The 24,820-nt window shown below is 39.6% G+C and overlaps 1 protein-coding gene across 2 annotated transcripts; it reads left to right on the forward strand.

The window, feature by feature from the left end:
• Positions 1 to 3,951: 3,951 nt before the first annotated feature.
• LOC101936343 (lipase member M-like) lies at positions 3,952 to 22,644 on the forward strand. 2 transcript variants are annotated; one of them, XM_024107275.3, is made up of 11 exons: positions 3,952 to 4,089; positions 4,191 to 4,276; positions 7,733 to 7,847; positions 12,315 to 12,432; positions 13,326 to 13,524; positions 14,355 to 14,464; positions 15,513 to 15,649; positions 16,376 to 16,522; positions 17,653 to 17,724; positions 21,005 to 21,076; positions 21,288 to 22,644. In XM_024107275.3, the coding sequence occupies exons 3-11, from the start codon at positions 7,740 to 7,742 to the stop codon at positions 21,519 to 21,521; spliced, it is 1,197 nt and encodes a 398-aa protein (XP_023963043.1). In that variant the 5' UTR covers positions 3,952 to 4,089; positions 4,191 to 4,276; positions 7,733 to 7,739; the 3' UTR covers positions 21,522 to 22,644. The 2 variants fall into 2 exon arrangements, with proteins under 2 accessions (XP_023963043.1, XP_005292562.1); XM_005292505.4 differs by lacking the exons at positions 3,952 to 4,089; positions 4,191 to 4,276 and having other exon boundaries at positions 7,584 to 7,847.
• The last annotated feature ends 2,176 nt before the right edge of the window (positions 22,645 to 24,820 follow it).

Consider the following 24,820-nt stretch of genomic DNA (forward strand, 5'->3'; position numbering starts at 1 on the left):
GATAGGGCTTTACCTGGACGTGTGATTAAATCCATGGCCAGAGTGACCATTTCAGAATCTCCTGATTCTTTGCCATTAAACACGAATAACTTATCAAAAGCTTACAGTCTGTCATTGGGTGCTCTTTAACTTCTGTAAACATAAAAAATAAATAAAAATCAGTTCTAATGACAGCAGCAGTTCTGAGGAAGATAGCTGCTTTATGTCAGGTCTCAGGCTATGTCTACACTATGTTGGCAAAACTTATGTCACTCAGGGGTGTGAATATTCCATCCTCTGAGTGCCATAAGTTACATAAGCATTCATGTGCACAGCGCTATGGCCGCAGAAGAAGCTCCTGACGACATAGCTTCTGCCACTTATGGAGGGGGCATGCTCTCCCGTTGGCATAGAGCATCTTCGCTAGACCCACTGCAGCAGCCACTGCAGCACTGTACCTATAGACATACCCTTACTTTACTGGCAAAGTGTTCTCTAATGAATTCAGAGCTGAAGTGAAGTGCCTGACAGACAGCACTAGAAGCATTTATTCACAGGAAGGCAAGTGACTGCTTCTGCCAGTGGCAGAGTGGGGCTAGAAACCAAGTGTCCTGAATTCCAGTCCAGTGCTCCATCATGAAAAGGGCCAAAAGAGAGTCAAAGAATGAGGTGTGAATCAAGACACCCAAACTAAAACTTATGTGAAGACCTGTCTCAACAGGCTTACAAGTCATCTTCTGTCTCGTACAAATGTAGAAGTATAGAATGATAGGTATTATGCAGCAGTTTTCTACTGTAGCTAATAAGGATAGTGAAAGGCGTTTTTTTTTAAATAAGGTTTGTGTGATTTCTCAGACCATTCATTAAAATAGTTCTTTACCGCATCAGAAATGGATCAAACCACTGGTCTATCTTGTTTGAAATCTTGCTTGTCAAAGTAGTAATTTAAACAGGTCAATTCTGATTATTCACAGAAGTAACAAAAAAACCCATATTTGTAAGATGTCTTCTTTCTAGGACTAATTCATCCAACATTTATTTGCTCAAGATATTCCTTCTACAATTTGAAGATTTACTTAAAGAATTATTTCTGGTTTGCTTTCTAGGCACGGTTTCTTTTGTGAAGGTCGCCCTTTTTGCAGAGCACTCCTGCAGTGTACAATGACACCGTTATGAAGGTGCCAATTGTGATTTGGAGTGGTGGACATAACTGGCTTGCTGTCCCAAAGGATGTTGCCATGTTGCATCCTAAAATAAGAAATCGCATTTAGCACAAGCATAATCCTGATTGGAACCATCTGGATTTCATGTGGGGACTCAAAGCATCTCTGCATGTTTAGAGTACAATCCTTCACCTGATGAAGAAATAGCTGTCAAACTGCAGGGTGATGCCTTGCTGTGCTTCTTCACGGTTAACTTGTTCAGCTTACTTAAAAAAAAATCTTGTTACAATTACAGTATCACGTCTTTAAAAACGTAAGGGTGGATTTTGGCATTAGCTATCAATGTATTTATTTGAGGCTATTAGCTGTAAAGTTACACATGGGTAGTTGTGTAGAACCTTTAACAATAAGAAGCTATTCCTGATTGGCATTGGCCAGAATAGCAGCTCCGACTACGACCTAGTTTACAGTTTCCATTAGAGGTTGATCTTATCTTTGATCCTGCCTCCTGCAGAGCCTGTGTTTTGTTTTTAGCTAAAAAGTTTCTACAGAAGTTCACCTGGAGTTAGGATTTCAGGTTGGGGCTCAGAGGGCTCCCTGGGGTTAGGATTAGGGTAGTGATTGGGCTTTACAGGTTTAGGGTAATGGAGGCTAGGGCTCCATGGGGCTACAGCTGGGGTGGTATGGGCTCCATGAGCTAGGATTGTGGGGGGTAGGGTTCCCAAGCTACCGTTGGGAGTGGGATGGGGAGAGCAATTTGGGTTAGGATTAGGGTTGTGCAAGGTAGGACTTCCCAGCCAGCAGTTAAGGTGCTGTAGGGGAGGGCTCCCCAAAAGTAGGTTTAGGGCTGTGAAGGGTAGGACTCCCCAGGGCTAGGATTATGGTTTGGGTAGTTAGGGCACCACGAATTAGTTACTACTAAACCAAGCATTTACTACATCTGTAGTCCCATTGAGCTCAAGGGACTATGCCCCGCAATAGTCAGTAAGCCAATACGTTGACATTTATGGAGTTGTTTGATTCTACCAATCATGTCATTTTGTTGTGAATTCCATATTTTTCCATAAGATCTTTCCCCAGAAGAATGAATCAGGCTTTCTTCAGAACCAGTTAACACCACACCTTAATGAATTTGAATGATGTGAGGCATTCAAAGATAAGCACATACTTGAACAGTCCATTCTGGAAATTCATGTTGTTCTTCAAAGATAAAGGGACTTGGAGCTCATGCTGAAAGGAGGAAATATGGTTTTCTTAGAGGCAAGCTGAAATTCTTTATGAACAAATACCCAAAAAAGGCTTAAAATCCCAGCCAAAATCCAGGGATAGACATAACATTTATAAGTACATTTTTAACACGAGATATTTGTTAATTATTTCCTCTTTTACTTTCCAGCCAGGACCTGAGTTCAGGGCTCTGTGACAGCAAATCTCATGGGATCAGACTCTCTCCTAAAACTTTCCTTCTAATTTCTGCCTGGGATGGAAATACCAGAAGAACAATCTTTCTTATGGTATTTCAAATAAATCTGGTCCTAACCAGAACCAAATCTTTCTTATAGTATTTCAAATACATCTGGTCCTAATCAGACCTGCCGGGGGGGAGTTGCATGAATTAATAATAAAAATAAATAGAATTATTCAAAACCTTGAAAGAGATTCAGCCAAACATACAGACAAAGCTTTGAGTCAGTTGACTTATTTTTAGTCTTGTCCAGGAGAACAGTGTCTGATAAGAAACTTAAATGCCATAAAACCAAACTCTCTAATGAGGAATGATTCATTTCAAGATTTAAAAATACCAAATTGAAGTGGACATAGTATAAAGAACAGTAGCTGTTGCTATACTCACATTATAAAGAAATTAGCTTTGACCACATTTCTTATAACTATTTATAATTTGTAGTCTGGGTGTTCCTCGGAGCCCCTATCATGGATCAGGGTCCCACTGTGTTAGGTGCTGTACAAACCCAGACCAAAGGGATGGTTCTTCCAAAAAGCTTCCAATCTATATTTGCTCTGGGAAGCAAATAAACAGCTTTGGAACCAGTTCAGCCCCAACTATGCTGGGGAAAATCCTTTTGAATTTTGAAGCTGTTTAGTATTTATTTCAGGTTAAGCTTGAATACAAACACCATTTTTTAACAGCTGTGATAGTCTGCTTTAGCTTTTTACAATTTCTAATCTGGGACATAAAGAACAGTGCACGTTACCTGAATGGTATGTCACTGAACGGTATGCCCAATGTTATGCCACTATGTCATAAATCTATACTTGGGTCCACGTCTGCCAGAGGCTGGGCCCAACAGCTCCCACTGCAGTTGAGGACACTGAGAATGTGGTGCCACAAGTACTCCTGTTCTTTTTGAGAATGTGATGGACAGTTCACCACAAGTCATTTAAGCAAGTAATGCTTTTTAGGGCTTGCTTCCACACTGACTGTTATATTACATAATACCTTGATAGTTATAATTGCACACCGAAGGGGATTGTATATTCATTATTGTATGCATGGAATTCACACTGAGAGTATGCATGTGTAATCAGAATAGGGAAATCCCCTTAGCTGCTTCTGCATCACTTTAGCAATATGGAATGGTAGCATGTGCATAAAAGAGGATAAAAACATTTTTGTGCTGTAAAATTCATATTTATCACGGCATCAACGAATGAGGTTACCTTCCATCCCCTCCATAGAATAAGAATATAACTGGCCTGGCAGGCTAGCAGTAAAAAGGGGAAATCTTCCGGGTTTTATTGGCATGACACCTCTGTGAATGTGTTTGTATTTGAAATTCCTGACGAGGCTGTTCCACTTCAAGGGGCTCAGTATTCCCTTTAAAACTACGGCATTCTGTGAGAGTCAAAGCAGTCAGCTCCTATAAGTAGCACTAGAGCAGTGCACTCCCTTTAATATGAATAACTTGAAGTGCTGCTAACTTGCCAGGTAAAAGGAAGAAGGAAGTGGAGAGAAATCAGTGCTCATTGCCATTATTATTGGGAAAAAATTGTGCTATTTATGTCACATTGTTTATCTCCTTTACCTAGTGCTGCTGTTAAACACTGGGGCCATCAGAGCTGCCATCACTCCTGCATCGGAATCTTTGAGTGGAACAAGCAAACTCGAGCACAAGGTTGGTAATACTTTCACTTCACTCTGACCCAGAATTGTGTGATGGTTTTCTTGGGGTTGCAAGAGACAAAACTAAATAATGGTTTAGCATGTGCTGTTGAGAAGTAACCTTTCCAAGGCTTGTTCTTGTTGTTTAAAATTACATGGACAAAAGAATTGCTGCTTGCTGAAAGGTGCCTTCCGATAAAGGGTGACTGTACAACTCATTCTGTTCTGGTCTGTAAATCTTTTCAGTAGCGGAAGAGAGGTGAGAGAATGAGTAGGGAGGATGAGTTGATCTGAAAGTACTTTAAAATGCATTTATCCTTTTCATTATAAAATAAGTGAACTTTTCTAAACAGCTAATATTGTTTAAAAAGGGACCTTGTGTATACAGTGTGTATATCTTTGTGTATCTATATGTGTAACTTTTGTTCTAAGAGGAAAAATAAACCCTTTATTTATGTCAACTTTTCTGAAAAGACTACCACAGATGCTTATTGGCCTGAGGAGCAGCAACTGCAGTGTGTTTGCCAATGAAATCTGCTGAGCTTAGATGTACATTACTGGTTCTCTGAAATCTACAAAACGATTCAGAGATATTCACAGACCAAAGACACATTTCATAAATACCCTCTCACCTTTGTCCTGTCCTCATCCACGTACATTCTTCTTCCCATGGTGCAGCTGGACTTTGCTGCACTCAACTGAATTTGTCAAGGCCCACCTCCATACCCCGTTAAGTAGAGGAACTTTGACATTTAGGTAGCTTGTATAAATTACAAATTCTGGCCAAGATTTAAAAAAAATGGGTGCCTACATTTAGGATCTGAAGTCTTTAGTTGGTTGCTACATAAGTCACCTGATTTTCAGAAGTGCTTACTACACAGCAGCTGTGCAATTCTTGCTTCTGTTGATAGTCGTCCCTATTGCATAGCATACTGATTACCCAATCAGAGCTTTTGCTGACTCCTTATGTGTAATTCTTTGATATCCATCCTAAGAGATTAAGCAATAGGATCAGGTAGTGAGGGAACTAAAACCTCATCATTAATTTAATCTTCTAGCTACCTATTCCTGGTCCCCTTAATCTTTTAGGCTGGGTACCAAAGAGGAAAAAGAGTTACATGTAAGGAATCAGAGACTGAATGGACGATCATTATTAGAGCTACATGGGAAATGGTTTTCCCATTCTGCAAGAATTTTTGCGATATTGAAAATTGTTTCCATCTTGAATTGGAACAAAAAATTTTGAACATTTTTGAGAACCGATGACCTAGAAAAAAATGGGTTTGGGTCACTTTAGGCATTTTGACCTTTTAACATTTTTTAACCTTTATTTAAGTATAAATGAACTAACATTTCAGAACCAAAGAAAAGTTGAACCAAAACCCAAAACTTTTTCTTCTAATTTTTTTCAGATGGGGAGGTTTGTGGAAACCAACTCTTTCTCTGAACAGTTTTGGTTTCTGGCTCGCCTCTTCTTTGTCTGTTTAATTAGACAGCGCCTAACACCCATTCCCAGGCAGCCGGGTGGAACACAAAAGATAAAAACACAAAAATATTATATGAAGCTGGGTCCAGGGACTCAGTTAATTCAGATATGCCAAGAATCAGTATTGTTTATACAGGTGACAATGACATTGCTTATGTTGATCCTGAAATTAGTCCCCTGCCACCAAATGTCTAGTGCCTTTGTTATGGAGGTTTACTAGGGCTAATTAATTCAATTTTAATAGCTCTCTGAACTAGGTTTTTTCTCTGCCTCATTCTCATTGGAGAGCTATGTACAGGTATGAATAATTTTCCCCTGAGATATGCCATGTGTGCCATGGACATTTTTAAAATAAATAACAAAAAAAGTTTTAGAGTAACCTAATTAAAATTCAGAGTGGTAGCCGTGTTAATCTGTATCAGCAAAAACAACGAGGAGTCAATAAATTTGTTAGTCTCTAAGGTGCCACAAGGACTCCTCGTTGTTTTTGCTCACTAAAATTAGTGTTGAGGTCAATCTAGTCTTTATTTAGAGCCCAATTCTATAAATCTAATAGTCCCTTTATTCTTCTGAGTAAGTCCATTGGGCCTGACCCCTCACTGCCTTGTACCTTTGTGTAGTCATGCACACCTGTGCAAGGTGGGGACAAAACCATACAGTAGGGCTTTGCGTTCACTTTGCACAGGGTACAGATAAGGACACAAGGTGCCAGGCTTGGACAGTCAGGCCCCGGGTTTCATTTCAGTCCTTCAGAGAATTCAGTTTCTTACACTTTCAGAATGAAACATGTTGATAAAAAGCAGACTGAAATCTTCAACAGTGTCAATCATACAATACATGTCACTTTGCATGTGCCCTTCCTGCCTTTCCACGTCTTAATACTAGTATTGTCAAATTTTAAAATATTACTGCAACTGTATCCTTGTTATTTCCACAGATCTGTCAAAACCTTTTCGAGTCTGCGAACTAAATTGTTGCCTTGTTCCTCTCTGAAGCCAGTCCCCATGAGTGTGTGTGTGTGTATATGTGTGTGTGTGTGAGCATATAAAGATGCAGCTTCTGAGCAGAGATGCTTTGAGGCATTCTACCTCTGTGAGGTAGAGGCAGGCAGAATGCCCCAGTAACCTGAGGGGCCAAGGGACAGCATGCCATACAATTCTCCTTACTCCTGCTTTTGGAAAAAAAAGTATCACACACTTGCTCAGCTTCTGCAAGACAGGAGGGCAAGGGAGTCCTGAGTTAGTAATGTGCCTGACTCTTGGGTGGGTGCATTACAAAGAAATGGACCCCGTCACCCCTTCCCTTAGCATAACCAAGCAGAGGCAGCTGCTAATTTGACATAAGTAACCTACAACGAACATGCAAAACTATGACAGGTTTCAGAGTAGCAGCCATGTTAGTCTGTATCCGCAAAAAGAACAGGAGTACTTGTGGCACCTTAGAGACTAACAAATTTATTAGAGCATCAACTTTCGTGGGCTACAGCCCACTTCTTCGGATGCATAAAGAGTGAAACATATATTGAGGAGATATATATACACACATACAGATAGCATGAACAGGCGGGAGTTGTCTTACCAACTCTGAGAGGCCAATTAAATAATAGAAAAAAAACTTTTGAAGTGATATTCAAGATAGCTCAGTACAGACAGTTTGATAAGAAGTGTGAGAATACTTACACTTATACTTGGAGGGCCCTTTCTCCAAGTACTGCTCCCCTCCTGGTGTTTACTGATGGCTTCATCCAGTATTGGATGAACTTAACAGAGAATCCAGGCTGCTGCCAAGCTCCCTTTGCTTTTTGCTTCCAGTTTTTGCTGCTTCCACTGCATAAGCAATCAGGGGCTGTGCCAGGTGGCTCACTGCGGTACCAGGCACAACTTCATCTTTCAGCAATTCACCTCTCATAGTGCCATGTCTGCATTGTATTGTACGTGCAGAGAGAGCAATGTTGTTAACAGATGAATGTACTGTTTTACACAGAACCAAGATGTGGCTATTCATTACAGTGGCATATTTGTTCCAAGGAACTGTATCTTCAGAGAAACTCATAAGAATGAAGAGAAATCATGTGGATCCTGAAGCACATATGAACATTGTAAGTTATTTATTGGACTTAATGTAAAATGAATGGAATGCATTGCTGAAAGCACAGAATTGTTTACAATTGTCTGCGTTAACAGGTGCAGGTGAAATGCACTTAGCGAACATTTCACCTCTTCTCAAGCACTTACTGTCATTCTGTTTTGCCAGATGTTCCTTCCTATCTACATGTATCGGAGTCCAGCTTCTGAGGGGTAGAAACTACAACAAGTTGTATTTTTCTTTACTAAAGTGGCATAGTAAAATTTCCCCTTTGAATACTGGATTGTTGCACCAGCCTTCCAGCTGAAAAAGGCAATCAATGAAGGTTCTGGAACTACAGACTTCCTCTGCCGATATTTTTGGAAGTAATTTGTGATTTTTGGATGTCTCCATTTTGGGGTGGCACTCAGCATCAGACATAGTAAAGGGGCTGATTTTCAAAAAGTGCTGAGCGCCCACTCCCTGAAAATCAAGCCCCTTTAAATCACTAGTTTCTTTAAAAAAATCTTGATCCTACTGCCCTGCAGTGTAAAGGCCACTAAAGAATGCTGAGTATCTGTAAAACGACCCTGCCTTCCAGCAGCAAATGTGGAACCTTAAAGCTCTGGGACAGTGGTGGTTTCAGAGCAATGAGCTGGCTCTGCTCACTTCCTGTGTGACCCTGGACAAGTCACTGTGACATACCAGGGTCCAATCCCGGCTCATGAACAGCTGTGTCACCCTTGCCATGAAACCTTGGGTGCCATACAATGTCTTGCTGAAGTAGCTCCCACCTGGGCAGCTCACAAACAGCCTTCCAGCATGCAAGCCACACCCTGAGTGTTTGTGTGTGACTGACTCTGCCAGCCACACTTGGATTACACGCTGGCTCTCACCAGCCTCGGTTATACTGCCGGGTGACCCCAACACACCCCCAGTCTTAGATTTTCTCCCAGAAATGTATGTCCCATACAGCCCAGCCCTCTTCTGGACAACACAAGTTATATTAGGTCCGTTATTTCTTTAAAATAAATAATATGTGCATCCCAAATGGAGTTTACCAGACACTTCAATTTAGACACACTGGATTAGATCAATCAATAAAACAAGTGTACTAACTACGAAGAGGGAGGTTTTAAGTGAGCACAAGTAATGAAGCATAAGTCAGACATGATTACAGGAAAAATAAAGATAAAACATTTACTAATACCTAACTTAACAAACTATATCAGATTCAAGCAGTTTCTCACCATGTATTTTCAGCAGTCTTTCTGACCAAACCCTGTAGGTCCAGACCCCTTCTCTGGTTCAGATTCAACATTTTCAGATGGGCACCAAGAGACAAAAAGTCTATGTGGAAGGATGTACCCTGCTGCCTTTTTCTCACCTGATTCAGCTTCCTTTCTTTCACTTCCTGCTTGATGCCTCTGTTTACTGCTTACATGCAAATTAAGCAGAGCACACATTCCTTTGTTTAGGACAGACCTGTTTGCCAACCTCAGTTTGGGCAGAGCTGTGGGTTTTGGAAAATGCTGGAAGGGCATAATGAATGGGGTCCCGCAGGGATCAGTTCTGGGTCCGGTTCTGTTCAATATCTTAATCAATGATTTAGATAATGGCATAGAGAATACACTTATACAGTTTGCAGATGATACCAACGTGGGAGGGGTTCCAAGTGCTTTAGAGGATAGGATTAAAATTCAAAATGATCTGGACAAACTGGAGAAATGGTCTGAAGTAAATAGGATGAAATTCAATAAGGACAAATGCAAAGTACTCCATTTAGGAAGGAAGAACGAGTTGCCCATATACAAAATGGGAAATGACTGGGACTAGGAAGGAGTACTGCAGAAAGGGATCTGGGGGCCATAGTGGACCACAAGCTAAATATGATTAAACAGTTTAACACTGTTGCAAAAAAAGTGAATATCATTCTGGGATGTATTAGCAGGAGTGTTGTAAGCAAGACACGAGAAGTAATTCTTCGACTCTACTCCGCTCTGATTAGGCCTCAACTGGAGTATTGTGCACAGTTCTGGGCGCCACATTTCAGGAATGATGTGGACAAATTGGAGAGAGTTCAGAGAAGAGTAACAAAAATTATTAAAGGTCTAGAAAACATGACCTATAAGGGAAGATTGAAAAAATTGGGATTGTTTAGTCTGGAAAAGAGAAGACTGAGAGAGGACATGATAACAGTTTTCAAGTATGTAAAAGGTTGTTACAAGGAGGAGGAAGAAAATTTGTTTTTCTTAACCTCTGAGGACAGGACAAGAAGCAAGGCTTAAATTGCAACAAGGGGGATTTAGCTTGGACATTAGGAAAAAGTTCCTAACTGTGAGGATGGTTAAGCACTGGAATAAATTGCCTAGGGAGGTTGTGGAATCTCCATCATTGGAGATTTTTAAGAGCAGGTTAGGCAAACACCTGTCATGAATGGTCTAGATAATTAGTCCTGCCACTAGAGCAGGAGACTGGACTAGATGACCTCTCAAGGTCCCTTCCAGTTCTATGATTGTATGTGTTAATAACATCATATAGGAAAATCTTATAACTTCACATACAATGTTGCCATCACATTTTACCAGGACAACAATGATCAGCAAATTGAGTTTTCAAATGATACCTTACAAGGCATACTTTGTACAAAGATTATTACAACAATTTGTAGGATGTGAATACAGGGGTATATTTAGTCACTTAACCTTTCTGAGCCATCACGTAGCCCGCTATAAAATGGAGATAACATTATATTATGGGGCTGTTGTGAGGCTTGCGTAGTTCAGAGGCAGTTTTTAACTGAAAGTTAAGGTGGTTTCATAATATTTCCATTCTAAAAAGCTGGAAATTCAGTATCAGAAAAGTTCAAAAACTGACTTTAACACTACCTGAGATCACTCCTTTTCCCCTATTCCCTTCTACCCCCAGCTTACATTTCCAACATATTTCACATGCTCTGTCTTCTCTGGCACGCCCTAGCTGCTGCATAGGAACCAATGATTCATCATCTCACCAAGCCACCACACAGAGCCCATAGACCTAAGTCTTCTCCATCCCACCACATTTTGCACTCTAAAAAATGTCAGCATTTTACATCTTAAACTCATAATCATTTTACTGTTCCTGCCCTTGAAAAGTGCTCCTTGCATGAGTGAATGTCAATATCTACCTATGTTTCAAATTTTGTAGTGTTAGTTGATTTCACTGGAGACAAAGGAGGGTTATGTAACTGGCAAACATATCAAAAAGGAGCCGACTTTAAGGGGTTTTAATCACAAAAATAACTTACTCAATTTCTTTTCAATTTCCTGGAAAAGTTCTCTGATCTTCTAAAAGGTTAACTTTCAGGGAATCTTTTGAGAATGTGATCAATGTTATTGTTGCAGTTGGAGTAGCTTTAAAATGTAACTCTGGGTCCAACCTTAACTCAGACAGACTGTCACTTCTCCTTCATAAACTTCATACATATACACGTAACACCATTCATCTCCTTCAATATACATTTGTACAATATGTGAATTACACAAGCTAACTTGGCATCCTTCAAAATAGACTCTTACTGAAATGTCTAGCTACTAATAGGTTTCTCAATGATTAATCCTTCTCTTTTAATCTCCATATTTTAAGTCTTTTCGAGATTTCTGTCTTCGTTTGACTAGGTGGCAGAATTCTAGAGCTGAGGTTTAAAACATAGAATCGTAGAAGTGTAGGGCTGTAAGGGACCTCAATAAATCATCTAGTCCAGTCCCCTGCATGGAGGCAGGACTTAGTATTATCTAGGTCATTCCTCACAGGTGTTTGTCTAACCAGTTCTTAAAAACCTCCAATAATGGAGTTTCCACAACCTCCCTAGGTACAGTAATTTGTTCCAGTGCTTAACTACTCTTACAGTTAGGAAGTTCTTCCTAATGTCTAACCTAAATCTCCCAGGCTGCAATTTTATCCCACTGCTTCTTGTCCCGTCCACAGTGGATAAGGAGAACAATGTATCACCCTCCTTTTTATAACAACTTTTTACGTACTTTAAGACTCAGTCTTCTCTCCTCTAGACTAAACAAACACATTTTTGTCTATCTTTCCATGTAGGTCATGTTTTCTAGACTTTTAATAATTTTGGTTGCTCTCTTCTGGACTTTCTCTAATTTGTCCACCTCTTTCCCAGAGTGTGATACCCAGAACTGGACACAGTACTCCAACTGAGACCTTATCAGTGCTGAGTAGAGTGGACGAATTACTTTTCATGTCTTGCTTACAACATTCCTGCTAAAACGTTCCAGAATGTATTGTGCAGTATGAAAGAAAAGAGGGGTAGTTTTGAGGGATGTGTCATTAAAATATATTTTCTTTTTATTCTGGATACTTAATAACTAAGGGACCGATCCTCAGCTGGATCTAGTCCACAATGTTTTCTCATCACAGAGATCCTTCCATATACATGCTGTGTAGAAAATGGACACCCATAAGCCATCTGAAGCAAAAGCATTTGTGTTTTCTCTTGCAGAGCGAGCTCATTACCTATAGAGGGTACCCCAGTGAGGAGTATGAAGTGGTGACAGAAGATGGCTATATCCTTAGCATTAACAGAATCCCTTATGGAATAGAAAATCAGGGGAATACAGGTATGATTTATTTCTGTAAAGCAACAAAGACTTAACAGGACACATTTTGAAAAACAGGTGTCTAAATTGTTTTGCCAATCTGCATATGTTTGGACTCAAGTCCTGCTTGCCTTATGTGAGTAGTCACACTGAAGTTGATGGAAATGTTTTTGTGAGTAAGGTGAGCAGAATTTGGTGCTAAATCAGTGGCATTGGAACCATTTGTATAGAGGGGGTGTTGAAAGCCATTGAACAAAACTGTAAACCTTGTATATGATGGAAACCACCTCAAGCAGGGGGTGCTCTTGCACCCGTAGTTCCAGCACCCATGTTCTAATGGTCTGGTTTTGAAAATCTGGCCTTGAATGAACCGAAGCTTGTACACTGATCATGAGGGATGTAGCATTTGATAAGTAGAAGTTTAAAAAAAAAAAAAAAAGCTTGAAGTCTGCAATCTACCCCAAACACCCACTTTCAGGAAAGCCCAGTTTCTTCCTTGGATCTCACGGTTTGTGTTGTGGTTGCTTTTGTTCACACCTGTTTAATCTCAGTGATGAATTAACATTTTGAATAAAGAAAGCCTTTATTCAATATTCCATGCCTTTACTACTTAAATTAAGGTATTTAGAAGCTCATCTCTCAGTTCCGCCAGAACTTCTTCAGTAAAACCAGCGAGACTAGACTTTACATTCTGGTATTCCTAAGATAAACAGGAAATCAACTTTTTAAAAGTCCAGGCATTCATTCTATCGCATAACAAATTGAAAAAGGGATACACACATTAAAAAAAATCCATAGGAGTCTGCCTTTAATCCAGCACAGGACTGGGAATCACAGTTTTGAGTACTGGACAGGAGTATCATTGTATTACCATATTAATCCAGCAGCTCAGTAAAGTGGTTTTTTTCTTTCAGTCGTAAAGCCTGCTGTGTTTCTCCAACATGGATTACTAGGAGATGCTAGCAACTGGGTCACAAACTTGGCCAACAATAGCCTGGGCTTCATACTAGCAGATGCTGGCTATGACGTTTGGATGGGAAACAGCAGAGGGAACACCTGGTCTAGAAGACACCTCAATCTTTCTGTTGAGCAAGATGAGTTCTGGTCTTTCAGGTAGACTGAATTATTGAGCACTGTTGGAAATAGCATTTGGAGGGACTTGGGTTATTGTTAATGGGATATTGAAATCTTTCATTTGTATCTATCTGCTCATCTATCTAGATTTTTATAAAGCACCCATCACTCTGGTGTCAGAGTGCATCTGGATCATTGGTTTAAACTCAATGCAGGTTGACAATGAGTGAAAATTGTTGACATCTGATGGCTTAGAAGCTGGTGCTGGATAATGAGCTGGCTGTGGTCTGTCCACACTGTAAAAATATTACCATAGCTGGCACTAATTGGAGTCCTCATTGGCTTATTAGACACTGCTGAGTTTCAACAACAGGGTGACTCAGGGAAGATTGCAGTGCTTGTAGGGAAGATTGCAGTTGCCTGAAGGCAAACAGAAAACTTCAATCACTAGGGCTTCCAGTGCACTTTTATTTTAATGAATGTTTGAAGACTAGACTGTAGTGGTACATTATATGATCCTGTGTCTCCATGAAAGTGGTTCCATTACTGTGTAATTAATTGTTCCTTCTACATAGGAAGATTAGGCACTCATGGTTTGATCCTAAAGCCACGCTAATTAAAAGGAGTCTGTCCATTGACTTCAATGGGGTCTGAATCAATCCCTAAGGTATGAGCAGAAAGCACCTCGGAAATTAGTGAACAGTCTCTTTGACACCAGGTGCCACAAAGACCTAGGACTCAAAATAGTAGAATTATTCACAGAACAGTTTGTTTTTTCTTATCTGACAAACCTAGATTTCCCTTATCCAATGCTAACTCATCTGGGATTTAATTTATGCATGCATGTTTTTCATCCTTTCTCTTGGCAGTTTTGATGAGATGGCTAAGTTTGACCTTCCAGCAGTGCTAAACTTCATTATGCGGAAAACTGGACAAGAGCGGTTGTACTATGTTGGCTATTCACAGGGTGCCACTATAGGTATGCAATGTTACAAGGAATGCAGACTGATGTGTTATGGATAGGGCCCTATCTCAGGAAATCTCATCTCCCCCCATGAAATCTGGTCTTTTGTGCGCTTTTACCCTCTACTATACAGATTTCACAGGGGAGACCAGCATTTCTCACATTGGGGGTCCTGACCCAAAAGGGAGTTGCAGGGGGTCACAAAGGGGGTCACAAAGTTATTTTAGGGGGGTCATAGTATTGCCACCCTTACTTCTGCTCCTTTTTGGGTCAGGACCCCTACAATTACAACACTGTGAAATTTCAGCTGATATCATGAAATTTATTATTTTTAAAATCCTATGACCGTGAAATTGACCAAAATGGACCATGAATTTGGTAGGGCCCTAGTTATGGAATCATGTCTGCACCGCTATACAGTAGTGAAAACTGTGTTTGGATCTCTCTATCACCTTTTATGAGTGTCTTAAAATTCAGATGTAAAAACACTTCCTAAACTGACAGTTGTAAAATGCAGGAAACTTTAATGAAGCCAATTTTTATTTATATGAAAGATAACAAAACAAAATGGGCCAAATGTATTCCTGCTGTAACTCCAATGATTTGGACTTACATTGGAGTTTAATATGGCCCAATAGTTGCATTGGGTTCATGGGTTAAGGGGTTTTGGATCTAACTGGGGGATCAGGGCTTATGTTAAGACAAGCAAAATGTGGAGATGGCCGCAGACAGAGGGGTTGGGTGGAGTGGAGGATAAAAACAAAGGCAATATGATGAGGCAGTTGTTTGGGACAGCAATGCATGTCTCTTCAGAACTAAATAGCATATATACGTGGGATGGAGTATTAGTGTAGGAGGAGAATGTAATATAATAATTTGCAAGCATGTAGGACAGGGAGTTTCAAATGAAATCTAGGAAGAACACTTACTTCAGTAATAAATCACTATTTGACTAGCTATAGGATTGCCTGCAAGTTTGAAACTGAAGGATGGAGTATGGTAAATACTGATATTTTAGTTTATGAAAGTTGCTCTAGTTAATTTCTCTCTTGAATTTTCTCAGCTTTCATTACATTTTCAACAATGCCCCAGCTGGCTAAAAGAATCAAACTGTATTTTGCCTTAGCCCCTGTAACTACAGTTAAATATGCCAGAAGCCCTGCAGTAAAACTCCTGTATCTTCCTGAAAAGTTTCTCAGGGTATGTGATACTTCTACTTAAAATATTTGATTGTCTAAATATTTATTTGACTTTTAGAATGGACGAACTGAAAACCATATATTTAACTAGAAATTTATGGGTCTGTTCATGTCTGTGGTTAAAGATGTTCAGCTCTGCCCACAACACTGGAAGAATTAATTGACCTACTTACGTTTTTCTCGTACTTATGTCCAGAAATACAAAAGGAGAATATTGCATTCCACAAAGTTAAGTTCATGACTTAAAAAACATACTTACCTATATTTACAGTAACTCCAGAAGAATCGCTGTGGCTCCAGTCTTACAGACACTAAATCACATGCATAAGTGTTACGCAAGTGTAAGTAATCCCATTGATGTCAATGGGGCTACTTATTTGTGCAAAACTGCTCATGTGCATAAGTATTTGCAGGTGCAGGAGCAAAAGCAGAACTGGAGTTAACTTGAAAGTGAGTCTATCATTAAACAAGCAAAAAAATCTGAAGCACAACCACATTGATTGGGCAATGCCTGTGCTACGCCTGTTTGATGGATAAACAAACGACTTCTTTCCCACATGCCCCCCCTCCTCAAGCAGTATGTAGCCAGCAGGTTAGTGGGAGGAGGAAAAATAGGGGTGTAATCATTAAGGAAGGGGGGGAAATAGAGTATAAAGAGGGTGGTGTTGAAAAAAGAAAAATGCATAGAACAATTCAGTAAGTGAGCAATACCTTTGTGTTTTTCCAGGTCTTGCTTGGCAGAAGGGAATTATTTCACCAAAGTGAATGGCTGAGAAAGCTCATTGTTTCCTTTTGTGGCCGCAGCATTTTTGCTAAGCTTTGTGGAAATGTCTTCTTCATTCTGGGAGGCTACAATGTGAATAACATAAATATGGTATGTACAGCACAGCTATCTATAGTTCTGTGGGGAGATTTCTAGCCCCTGTATTCAAGTTGTATTCATTTTTAACTTGAAACTCTGTGATTTGAATCTTGAAGTCCTTAGTCAGGGCCAAATCATGTCCTTCCCTGGAAAAGTCCACAGGCATGGTTTGAGAGAGAGGAAAGCTCTCAGAGGGCTATATGACCGTGTTGGAGGAGAACTTTGCTCCACCTGTCAGAAATGCAGGCAGTTCAGTCCCCAGAATCCACAGATGTCCCAAGACTCACAAGGGTTTAGGAAAATATGCTGGAGTTCTCTCTCACGCCCATGGTGAAAAAGCTTATGCTGCTGCCGATGGAACTGTTGTTTATAATTGAGCTTTCACAGTGCACTGGGGCTCCACAGAAAAGGTTATTAAGCCTCAGGCTGTATCCCATTTTCAGCAGATTCCCTCTAAGGTCGGAAGGGAGAGAGGAACAATGCTTGGTAGCAAACCCACCCCCCTCATCTAACTCCTCCTATCACGTGGATCCTCAACACTGCAGAGGTCTCTCCATGGGTCCAAGAATGAAAGACATGAATGAACAGGGAGATTGACACTTGAGGATCCCTTTTTCATTCAATTTTAGGCAAAATAGTCTGCCCCTCAAGTTTTTACTTGCACTTTTTTCAAGCAAAATCCCCTTTGATTTTTGAATTAGACTTGTTGAATCATGGACTGTGTAACAGCTTCTTAAGGACGTGACTCAGGATTTAGCTGTATATGTTTGTGGTAGTTAGCACGTTCCTGGACCATTAAGGGCTCCCCCTCATATCCCAAATCCTACCTATTAATCCCTACAAGTGTGAACTAAATAAACACTCTGTTGTCTCTTCGATAAATCTCCCGACTTATCAAAATGGTTGACTTCATATCCTTTGAGACTATAACTCCGTTAAAAATTCTGCATAATTTTTTTCTGTATCCAATGCATGGCCACATTTGAAGTACTTGGTAAGGGCTGATCCTGCCACCTTTACTCATATGGAGTACCTTACTCCATGAGTAGTTCCACTACCATTACCAGAAGTACGCTAGTGAAAAGGTACTACTCTGTGAGAAAAGGGGTGGAACTGGTCCCTCACGGAATGTTTTCTTTCAGAGTCGTGTTAACGTATACGTAGCCCGAGCCCCAGCAGGAACATCTGTACAAAATGTAATCCACTGGAGCCAGGTACTGTTCAGCTTTTGGGTTGCAAAGTCGGTGCTAGCCACTGTACGTCATACCAATTGGGTGCATTTAATATTCTCAAGTGAAGTTACACATAATGGGTTGGGAACTCACCTAATTTGTGGTTTACAACTGAAATCTCAACAAAACCAGTACTTTTTATTGACATTTAACAACAGGTATTGAAATTCCTCCAGGAAAGACAAGCACATTTGGAAATCAAAGGGAAGGGTAATGCGGCAAGTAGTCTTACTAATATATATACAGTACAGCAAACGAAAAGGCTCAGGCCCTTACTTTAATTAATTACTCCTTATAACAGCTCTTATTACATCCTTTTTTCTATACAACCTATCAATTCAGAGGCAGTATTAGAACTACAGACAATAATTCTTCTAGTCAGTAGGTTTACTATCTTTTCTTGTGTGATAGCATATTCTAGGAAAAGGAAATCTTGTATGACAGGGTTGCTGAATTTTTGTTTTTGTGGTCAGAATAAGATAAGACATTCTTATACTAAGATAAGTACTCTACTCTGCCAATACTGCAGGATGGGGGACAGAGAAGGAAACACTTCCAAGTACAGTGCACTTGCAAATATGCATATATGGCCGTTGCAACCACAAACACTTGAACAGGAGGGAAAATACCAAAGAAACGCACCACAGCAGCACTTCAAAAAGAGGAACCACACAAAAATGAGGAGGCTAATTAAACAGAAATTAAAGGGAACAGTCACAAGAGTGAAATCCCTGCCAAACAATCAGTGGGGCCACTGAATGATTAAGTTGCTAAAGGAGTACTCAAAGAAGACAAGGCCATTGCAGAGAAGCTAAATAAAATCTTTCAATCAGTCTTCACTGCAGAAGATGTCAGAGAGCTTCCCACACCAGTCATTTTTTTAGGTGACAAATCTGAGGAACTATCACAGATTGAGGTGATAAAATTAAAAACTGATAAATTAATAATTACCAGGACCAGATGGTATTCACCCAAGAGTTCGGAAGGAATTCAAATATGAAATTGCACATCTACTAACTGTGGTATGTAACCTATTGCTTAAATCAGCCTCTGTACCAGATGACTGGAGGATAACTAATATAGTTCCATTTTTTAAAAAAGGCTCCAGAGGCAATCCTGGCAATTACAGGCCAGTGAACCTAAATTCAGTACCAGGCAAATTGGTTGAAACTATAATATATAACAGAATTATCAGACACATAGATAAACATGATTTGTAGGGGAAGAGTCAACAAGGTTTTTGTAAAGGGAAATCATGCCTCACCAATCTATTAGAATTCTTTCAGTGTGTCAACAAGCAAGTGGACAAGGGTGATCCAGTGGATATAGTGTACTTGGACTTTCAGAAAGCCTTTGACAGAGTCTCACACCAAAAGTCTTAAGCAAAGTAGGCAGTCATGGGATAAGAAGGAAGGTCCTTTCATGAATCAGTAACTGGTTAAAAGACAGAAACAAATGGTAAGAATAAATTGTCAGTTTTCACAATGGAGAGAAGTAAATAGCAGGGTCCCCCAAGGATCTATACTGGGATAAGTGCTGTTCAATATATTCATAAATGATTTGGAAAAAGAGGTAAACAGTGAGGTAGAAAAGTTTGCAGATACAAAATTACTCAAGATAGTTAAATCCAAAGCAGACTGCAAAGTTACAAAGGGGTGGCAAAATACATATTTTGGATGTGTAAGCATTTGGGAAATTTGTCCTGATTATACTTTTTATTAGGGCTGTCGATGAATCACAGTTAACTCATGTGATTAACTCAAAAATATTAATTGTGACTAAAAAAGTCATGATTAATCGCAGTTTCAATCGCACTGTTAATAGAATATCAATTGAAATTCATTAAATATTTTGGATGTTTTTCTACATTTTCAAATATATCTATTTCAAGTACAACACAGAATACGAAGTGTACAGTGCTCACTTTACATTATTATTTTTGATGACAAATATTTGTACTGTAAAAATGATAAAAGAAATAGTATTTTTCAATTCACCTCATACAACTAGTGCAATTGGTCCACACTGGTTTGGACCGTTACTGAGCAGAACCTGTCGTCAGCACGGACACATGTCCTCTGGAACAGTGGTTGAAGCATGAAGGGACATATGAATCTTTAGTGCATCTGGCACATAAATATCTTGCAATGCTGGCTACAACAGTGCCATAAGAATGCCTGTTCTCACTTTCAGGTGACATTGTAAATAAGAAGCAGGCAGCATTATCTCCTGCAAATGTAAACAAACTTGTTTGTCTACAGAATTGGTTAACAAGAAGTAGGAGTGAATGGACTTGTAGGCTCTAAAGTTTTACATTGTTTTATTTTTGAATTCAGTTATATTTTGTACATAAATCTACATTTGTAAATTCAACTTTCATGATAACGAGATTGCACTACTGTACTTGTATTAGGTGAATTGAAAAATACTATTTCTTTAGTTTTTTACAGTGCAGATATTTGTAATCAGAAATAAATATCAGGTGAGCACTGTACACTTTGTATTCTGTATTGTAACTGAAATAATATATTTGAAAATGTAGAAAACATCCAAAAATATTTAAATAAATGGTATTCTATTATTGTTTAACAGCACAATTAATAGTGATTCATTTTTTTAATTGCTTGACAGCCCTACTTTTTATGTGTGTGACCTGTATCTGTAAAGAAATAAATACAGATTCAGACCTTCCAAAGCCAGAGGATCCATTGTGGTCATCTAGTCTGACCTCCTGAATAACATAGGCCATAGAATTTCCCCAAATAATTCCTTTTGAACTAGAGCATATATTTTAATCTTTTATAGAGGCTCAAGGGGGAAAAAATGAAATGGGGAACACTGCAAATGATTTCATTCTATACTAGTGTCTGTCTACCAGTTGGCAAATATGAAGGTGCTGTAATTTGGTCTCCCAAGCCCAGTTAGTCCTAATTACTATTTATTATTTGTATTACCAAAGTGCCTAGGAGCCCTACTCGCGGACCAGGACCCCATTGTGCTGACAAGGTTACCGACTATTGGTAATTTCTTGGACGCTGACAGAGACACCTATCCACTTGTCTCTGAGACCCCTAACTAATTTAGTGTAGGCTTCCACATAGCCTTGAAATGGGATTAAGTTTAATTGCTGTCAGCATAGTGTAAGGTGGAATCCAACCAAAGGCTTTGAGGTGAAAGATTCCATGACTTACTTTTTATCCCCTGATCAACTGATTTGTATATTACAATTGTAACTTTTTCTCTCTCTTGCTTTTCATATAAGATACTTAATTCAGGGGAATTCCAAGCTTATAACTGGCGCAGTCAAACCAAGAATATGGCGAAATTTGGTCAGGTAGGATTATGATTTTTTTGTGTAACAGTGCCATCATCTTTGGAAAAATAAAACAATTGGGAAGAGAGCCCAAGAGTGGGGGTAGTAAGGGGCATTTTTCTTCCTGGTTTTGATTGAAGAGCAGCTTCTCTCATCGTTTACTGAATGGATGTGTGTAAAATTTGCTGTGACTTCACAGGTTTTCATTTCTACACTATTCACTGTTTTCCAGGCCACCCCTCCTTTATACAAGATAAAAGATATGACAGTGCCAACTGCAATATGGACTGGTGGACAAGACTTGCTTGCAGACTTAAAGGATGCTAATGTTTTACGCCCGCAAATTATTAATCTTGTTCATTACAAAAACATTCCTGAATGGGCACATCTGGATTTCATCTGGGGGCTGGATGCACCGCTGCGCATGTACAATGAAATCGTTGACCTAATGGAGAAGCATCCATAAACCACACAAAGTAGCCATGCTTTAGGTTAATAATGGATTCTCTGATGAAGCCTGTTTTCTCTGTGTATGGAAAGAGGCCTATTTTCCTTTTTATAAAAAAGTTAACCCTCTACTGACTCCATTATTTACTATGATTGGCTGTATTTTCACTACATTTGTTGTTGTCATATTTTCTATCCTGCTGGTGATTTTCAGTAACTACAGTATCACCTCAGGAAACAAAGCTACATTTCTCGAAGAATCACTTTAACGTCTCTCCTGCTATGGAAGGCAGAAGAGAGTCCAGTGCCGAGTGTGTGTGTGTGTGTGTGTGTGTGTGTAGAAGTGCTGAGCAGTACCCTATCTATCCGTTGTTCAGAAATAGCAGAAGCGCTCCTGCTTTCACACCCAGCTATCATTGGGATGAAACAATGCTAGCTCTTCACTGCTTACACTGGTCTTGAGTGTATTTTTAAAAGTACTGATTTTCTACCACCTGGCTCCTCTGCAGGATATGTCTGTTCCCCAGACCCTACTCCCAGGCCACCCTTTGTTTTGCACGGGTTTGTGTCTTTTTGCTGCATTGATTGAATATATAATTATATTCAATCTAATCTCTTTGGCCTAGATCCACACTGGCATTTAGGCCCCTAACTCCCAATAGAATCAGCATTTCTAAATTGCTCATTACTGAGGTACATAGGTGTGCTCTGTGTACATTAGGAAAAATCAATTATATTTTGGACTGAGGTAAAACCTCATTGAGATTAATAGCTATGAACTCACCCTTCAGTTAACATAACTATAAGCATAAGCCCCACCGAAGACAAAAGGGATTTGTGAACCTGCCTGGGAGATTTTGGATGAGTATTTTTTGTGTGTTTCTGTTTCTGTATGTGTGTTTGAGTGTAAGAGAGACCAGTCAAGAACAGATGGAAAGGGGAACACAGCTTGACAAGACAGCTGAAAACATGGTGGCTGGTCCTGGAAGAACCCTGGGAAGAGGTGTCTGGGCTAACGGCTAAGAGTGCTTTTGGTGTGGTGAGCAAAAGAAGCGGTTTCCTGCTATTTGATTCCCCCTGCGCTCAGAGACACAGAACTTTGTACATACATTGTAAATAAAAAAGAACTGCATCAAAGCAAATACTAGACTCCATCAATTACTACTTCTAACTGGGACATCCCTGGGGCCCAAAGCTTGACTAGCTGCTCAGGGTTGAAAAGGGACAACAATATCATTAAGGGATCAGAAGTCTATTTCTCTCTTTTTTAGGCTGTTTCCTATGATGAATAAGATTTTTGTTGCTGATTTTCAGAGATGCTGAGTGCCCACATCTCCAGTTGAAATTAGATGCTCAGCATCTCTGAAAATCAGGTGACGGATTTCCAGGAGGAATGATGCTCCAGCAGCTCTACTCAGGAATATTCAAACATTTTAGATTGTTTGCCATCTAGCAGCTAGTTTAGGGAGATATAATTCTTACAGACAAGGGAGATTCTCCTCTAGCTTTGTTGAAAGCAGTCTGTGTTTATTGAAACAGAAAGTGCTGAATTTTATTGCTGCTGGTGAACATGCTGTTAAGTTGACAAATGTGAGTTCTGTACATGTACAGCTACTGACTTTTATGATGTGGATAGTAGATGGAACAGAGAGCACAGAGGCTGTTATATGTAAATGCCCTGGCTGCCCAGGGAGACTGTGAATGACAATATGGGACACTTGAGATGTTTGTCCAGATCCAACTCACCTCGCTTAAGAAACTGAACTCTTTGTCTATCCAAGAGTATGCATCTTTGTTTTGCAGGCGAGTATTATTTCTGTGATGAATGTGTCATTTTGATAATGATTTGCATCAGAGTTTTCCCCCAGAAGCAATATTTCATTAGTGTGTTGTAAAGAATGTGTGAAGGCATCTCCAAAAAACATGTTGGAACAGCAACCATTTAAATATAGGTTTTGATTAATCATTTTAGATTACATAAGAAGTTAGGTTTAAGCAAGACTTGCACAATAAGCATTGTAACTGCTTGTCTACAGGTTAATCACCTTAAGGAATCGAGGGGAAGTGGGGGGAATCATTGGTTTTTAGGGATCTGTTAGAAGGATGATATGCTCAACCCAAACCATTTTGCTGATGCTTGTTTCCTATCATGTGTGTGTGTGTGTGTGTGTGTGTGTGTGTGTGTGAAGTTTTTTGGGGGGGAGGGAAGAGGGGGGTTGGTTGTTATTTTTTTTAAATTGAGTAGCACAAGTGCAGAAAAACAAAACTAAAAAGTTTGACCTTGTTAACTAGGATTTCACTGAAAGCAGATGTAGAAAGTCAAAAAGAATCTATTAATAACACATTTTTATTGTTAATTTTCCCACTGAATCCAGCACATGATTCATGGTAGCTTATGATGGCAGTAAAGGACCTTGGAGAATTGGCTGAGTTGCTTCCTTTCCCCTCTTCCTCCAGGGCTCATTTTTTGAGGTTACTGGGAACTGGAAGATTCTCAGTTATAGTGGGTTAGCTTGTTAAGATACAGGGAAATTGTCTATTCTGTAAACATGAATGATGACTTCTCAGTGCATTCTTTTTCTCCATATGACAGACCTTGGCAGCATGTTCTTTCTCACCACAGCTTTGTACTGTGAGAAGTTGAAGATAGATCGGGTGATAAGTTAATACATTTCTTTTCTCCATGAACCTCAGAACATCCTTTCCCAATACATTGAAGCAGTGTAGACTCTTCAGGAAATTATCTGGTTTTAGAATTAATTACTCTAAGACAGAGGCTCTTTCTTTAGGCCTTGCCCAAGGGTATGTCTATATTGCAATAAAACACACTCAGCTGACCCATGTCAGCCGTCTCAGGCTCAGGCTGTGGGGCTATAAAGTTGCAATGCAGATGTTCAGGCTCAGGCTGGAGCCCGGGCTCTGGGACCCTCAAGGGAGAGTCGTCTTGTCCCCCTTATTCAATAACCTCCTTGATATTCTTGGGAGACTGTGAATCCTTGTATGAAGGTTGGGATCTTGGTGGTTTTACTAGACTTCTTGATAGAATGTCAAATATAATTTATTTGGCCAATTTAAGGACACAATAGAATTTCAGAGATACACCTTTATTTCCATGCTTCCAAACTTTCATATTTTTACAGGTCAACAATTGATTAATGATCAGGTGCCTAGCAGGCTTTGACATAATACCAGTTAATATAGCTAATGATAGTAGTAGCTCTTCTAAGATCTACACAACTCTTTTGAAAGCTCAGAACCCCCAGCATGAAGGCAATATAGATATTCAGGAATTGGATATTAATATCCTTGGTGAATTTA

This window comes from Chrysemys picta, chromosome 7 (assembly GCF_011386835.1).
Source record: "Chrysemys picta bellii isolate R12L10 chromosome 7, ASM1138683v2, whole genome shotgun sequence".
Taxonomy (NCBI): Eukaryota; Metazoa; Chordata; order Testudines; family Emydidae; genus Chrysemys; species Chrysemys picta.

Excerpts from the sequence above, each read along its gene's own strand:
- LOC101936343 (XM_005292505.4), top strand. The coding sequence starts at position 7,698 with ATGTTGTTAACAGATGAATGTACTGTTTTACACAGAACCAAGATGTGG. Across the intron at positions 12,433-13,325 it reads AGAAAATCAGGGGAATACAG|TCGTAAAGCCTGCTGTGTTT; the intron begins GTATGATTTATT and ends TTTTTCTTTCAG. Across the intron at positions 14,465-15,512 it reads TTCACAGGGTGCCACTATAG|CTTTCATTACATTTTCAACA; the intron begins GTATGCAATGTT and ends GAATTTTCTCAG.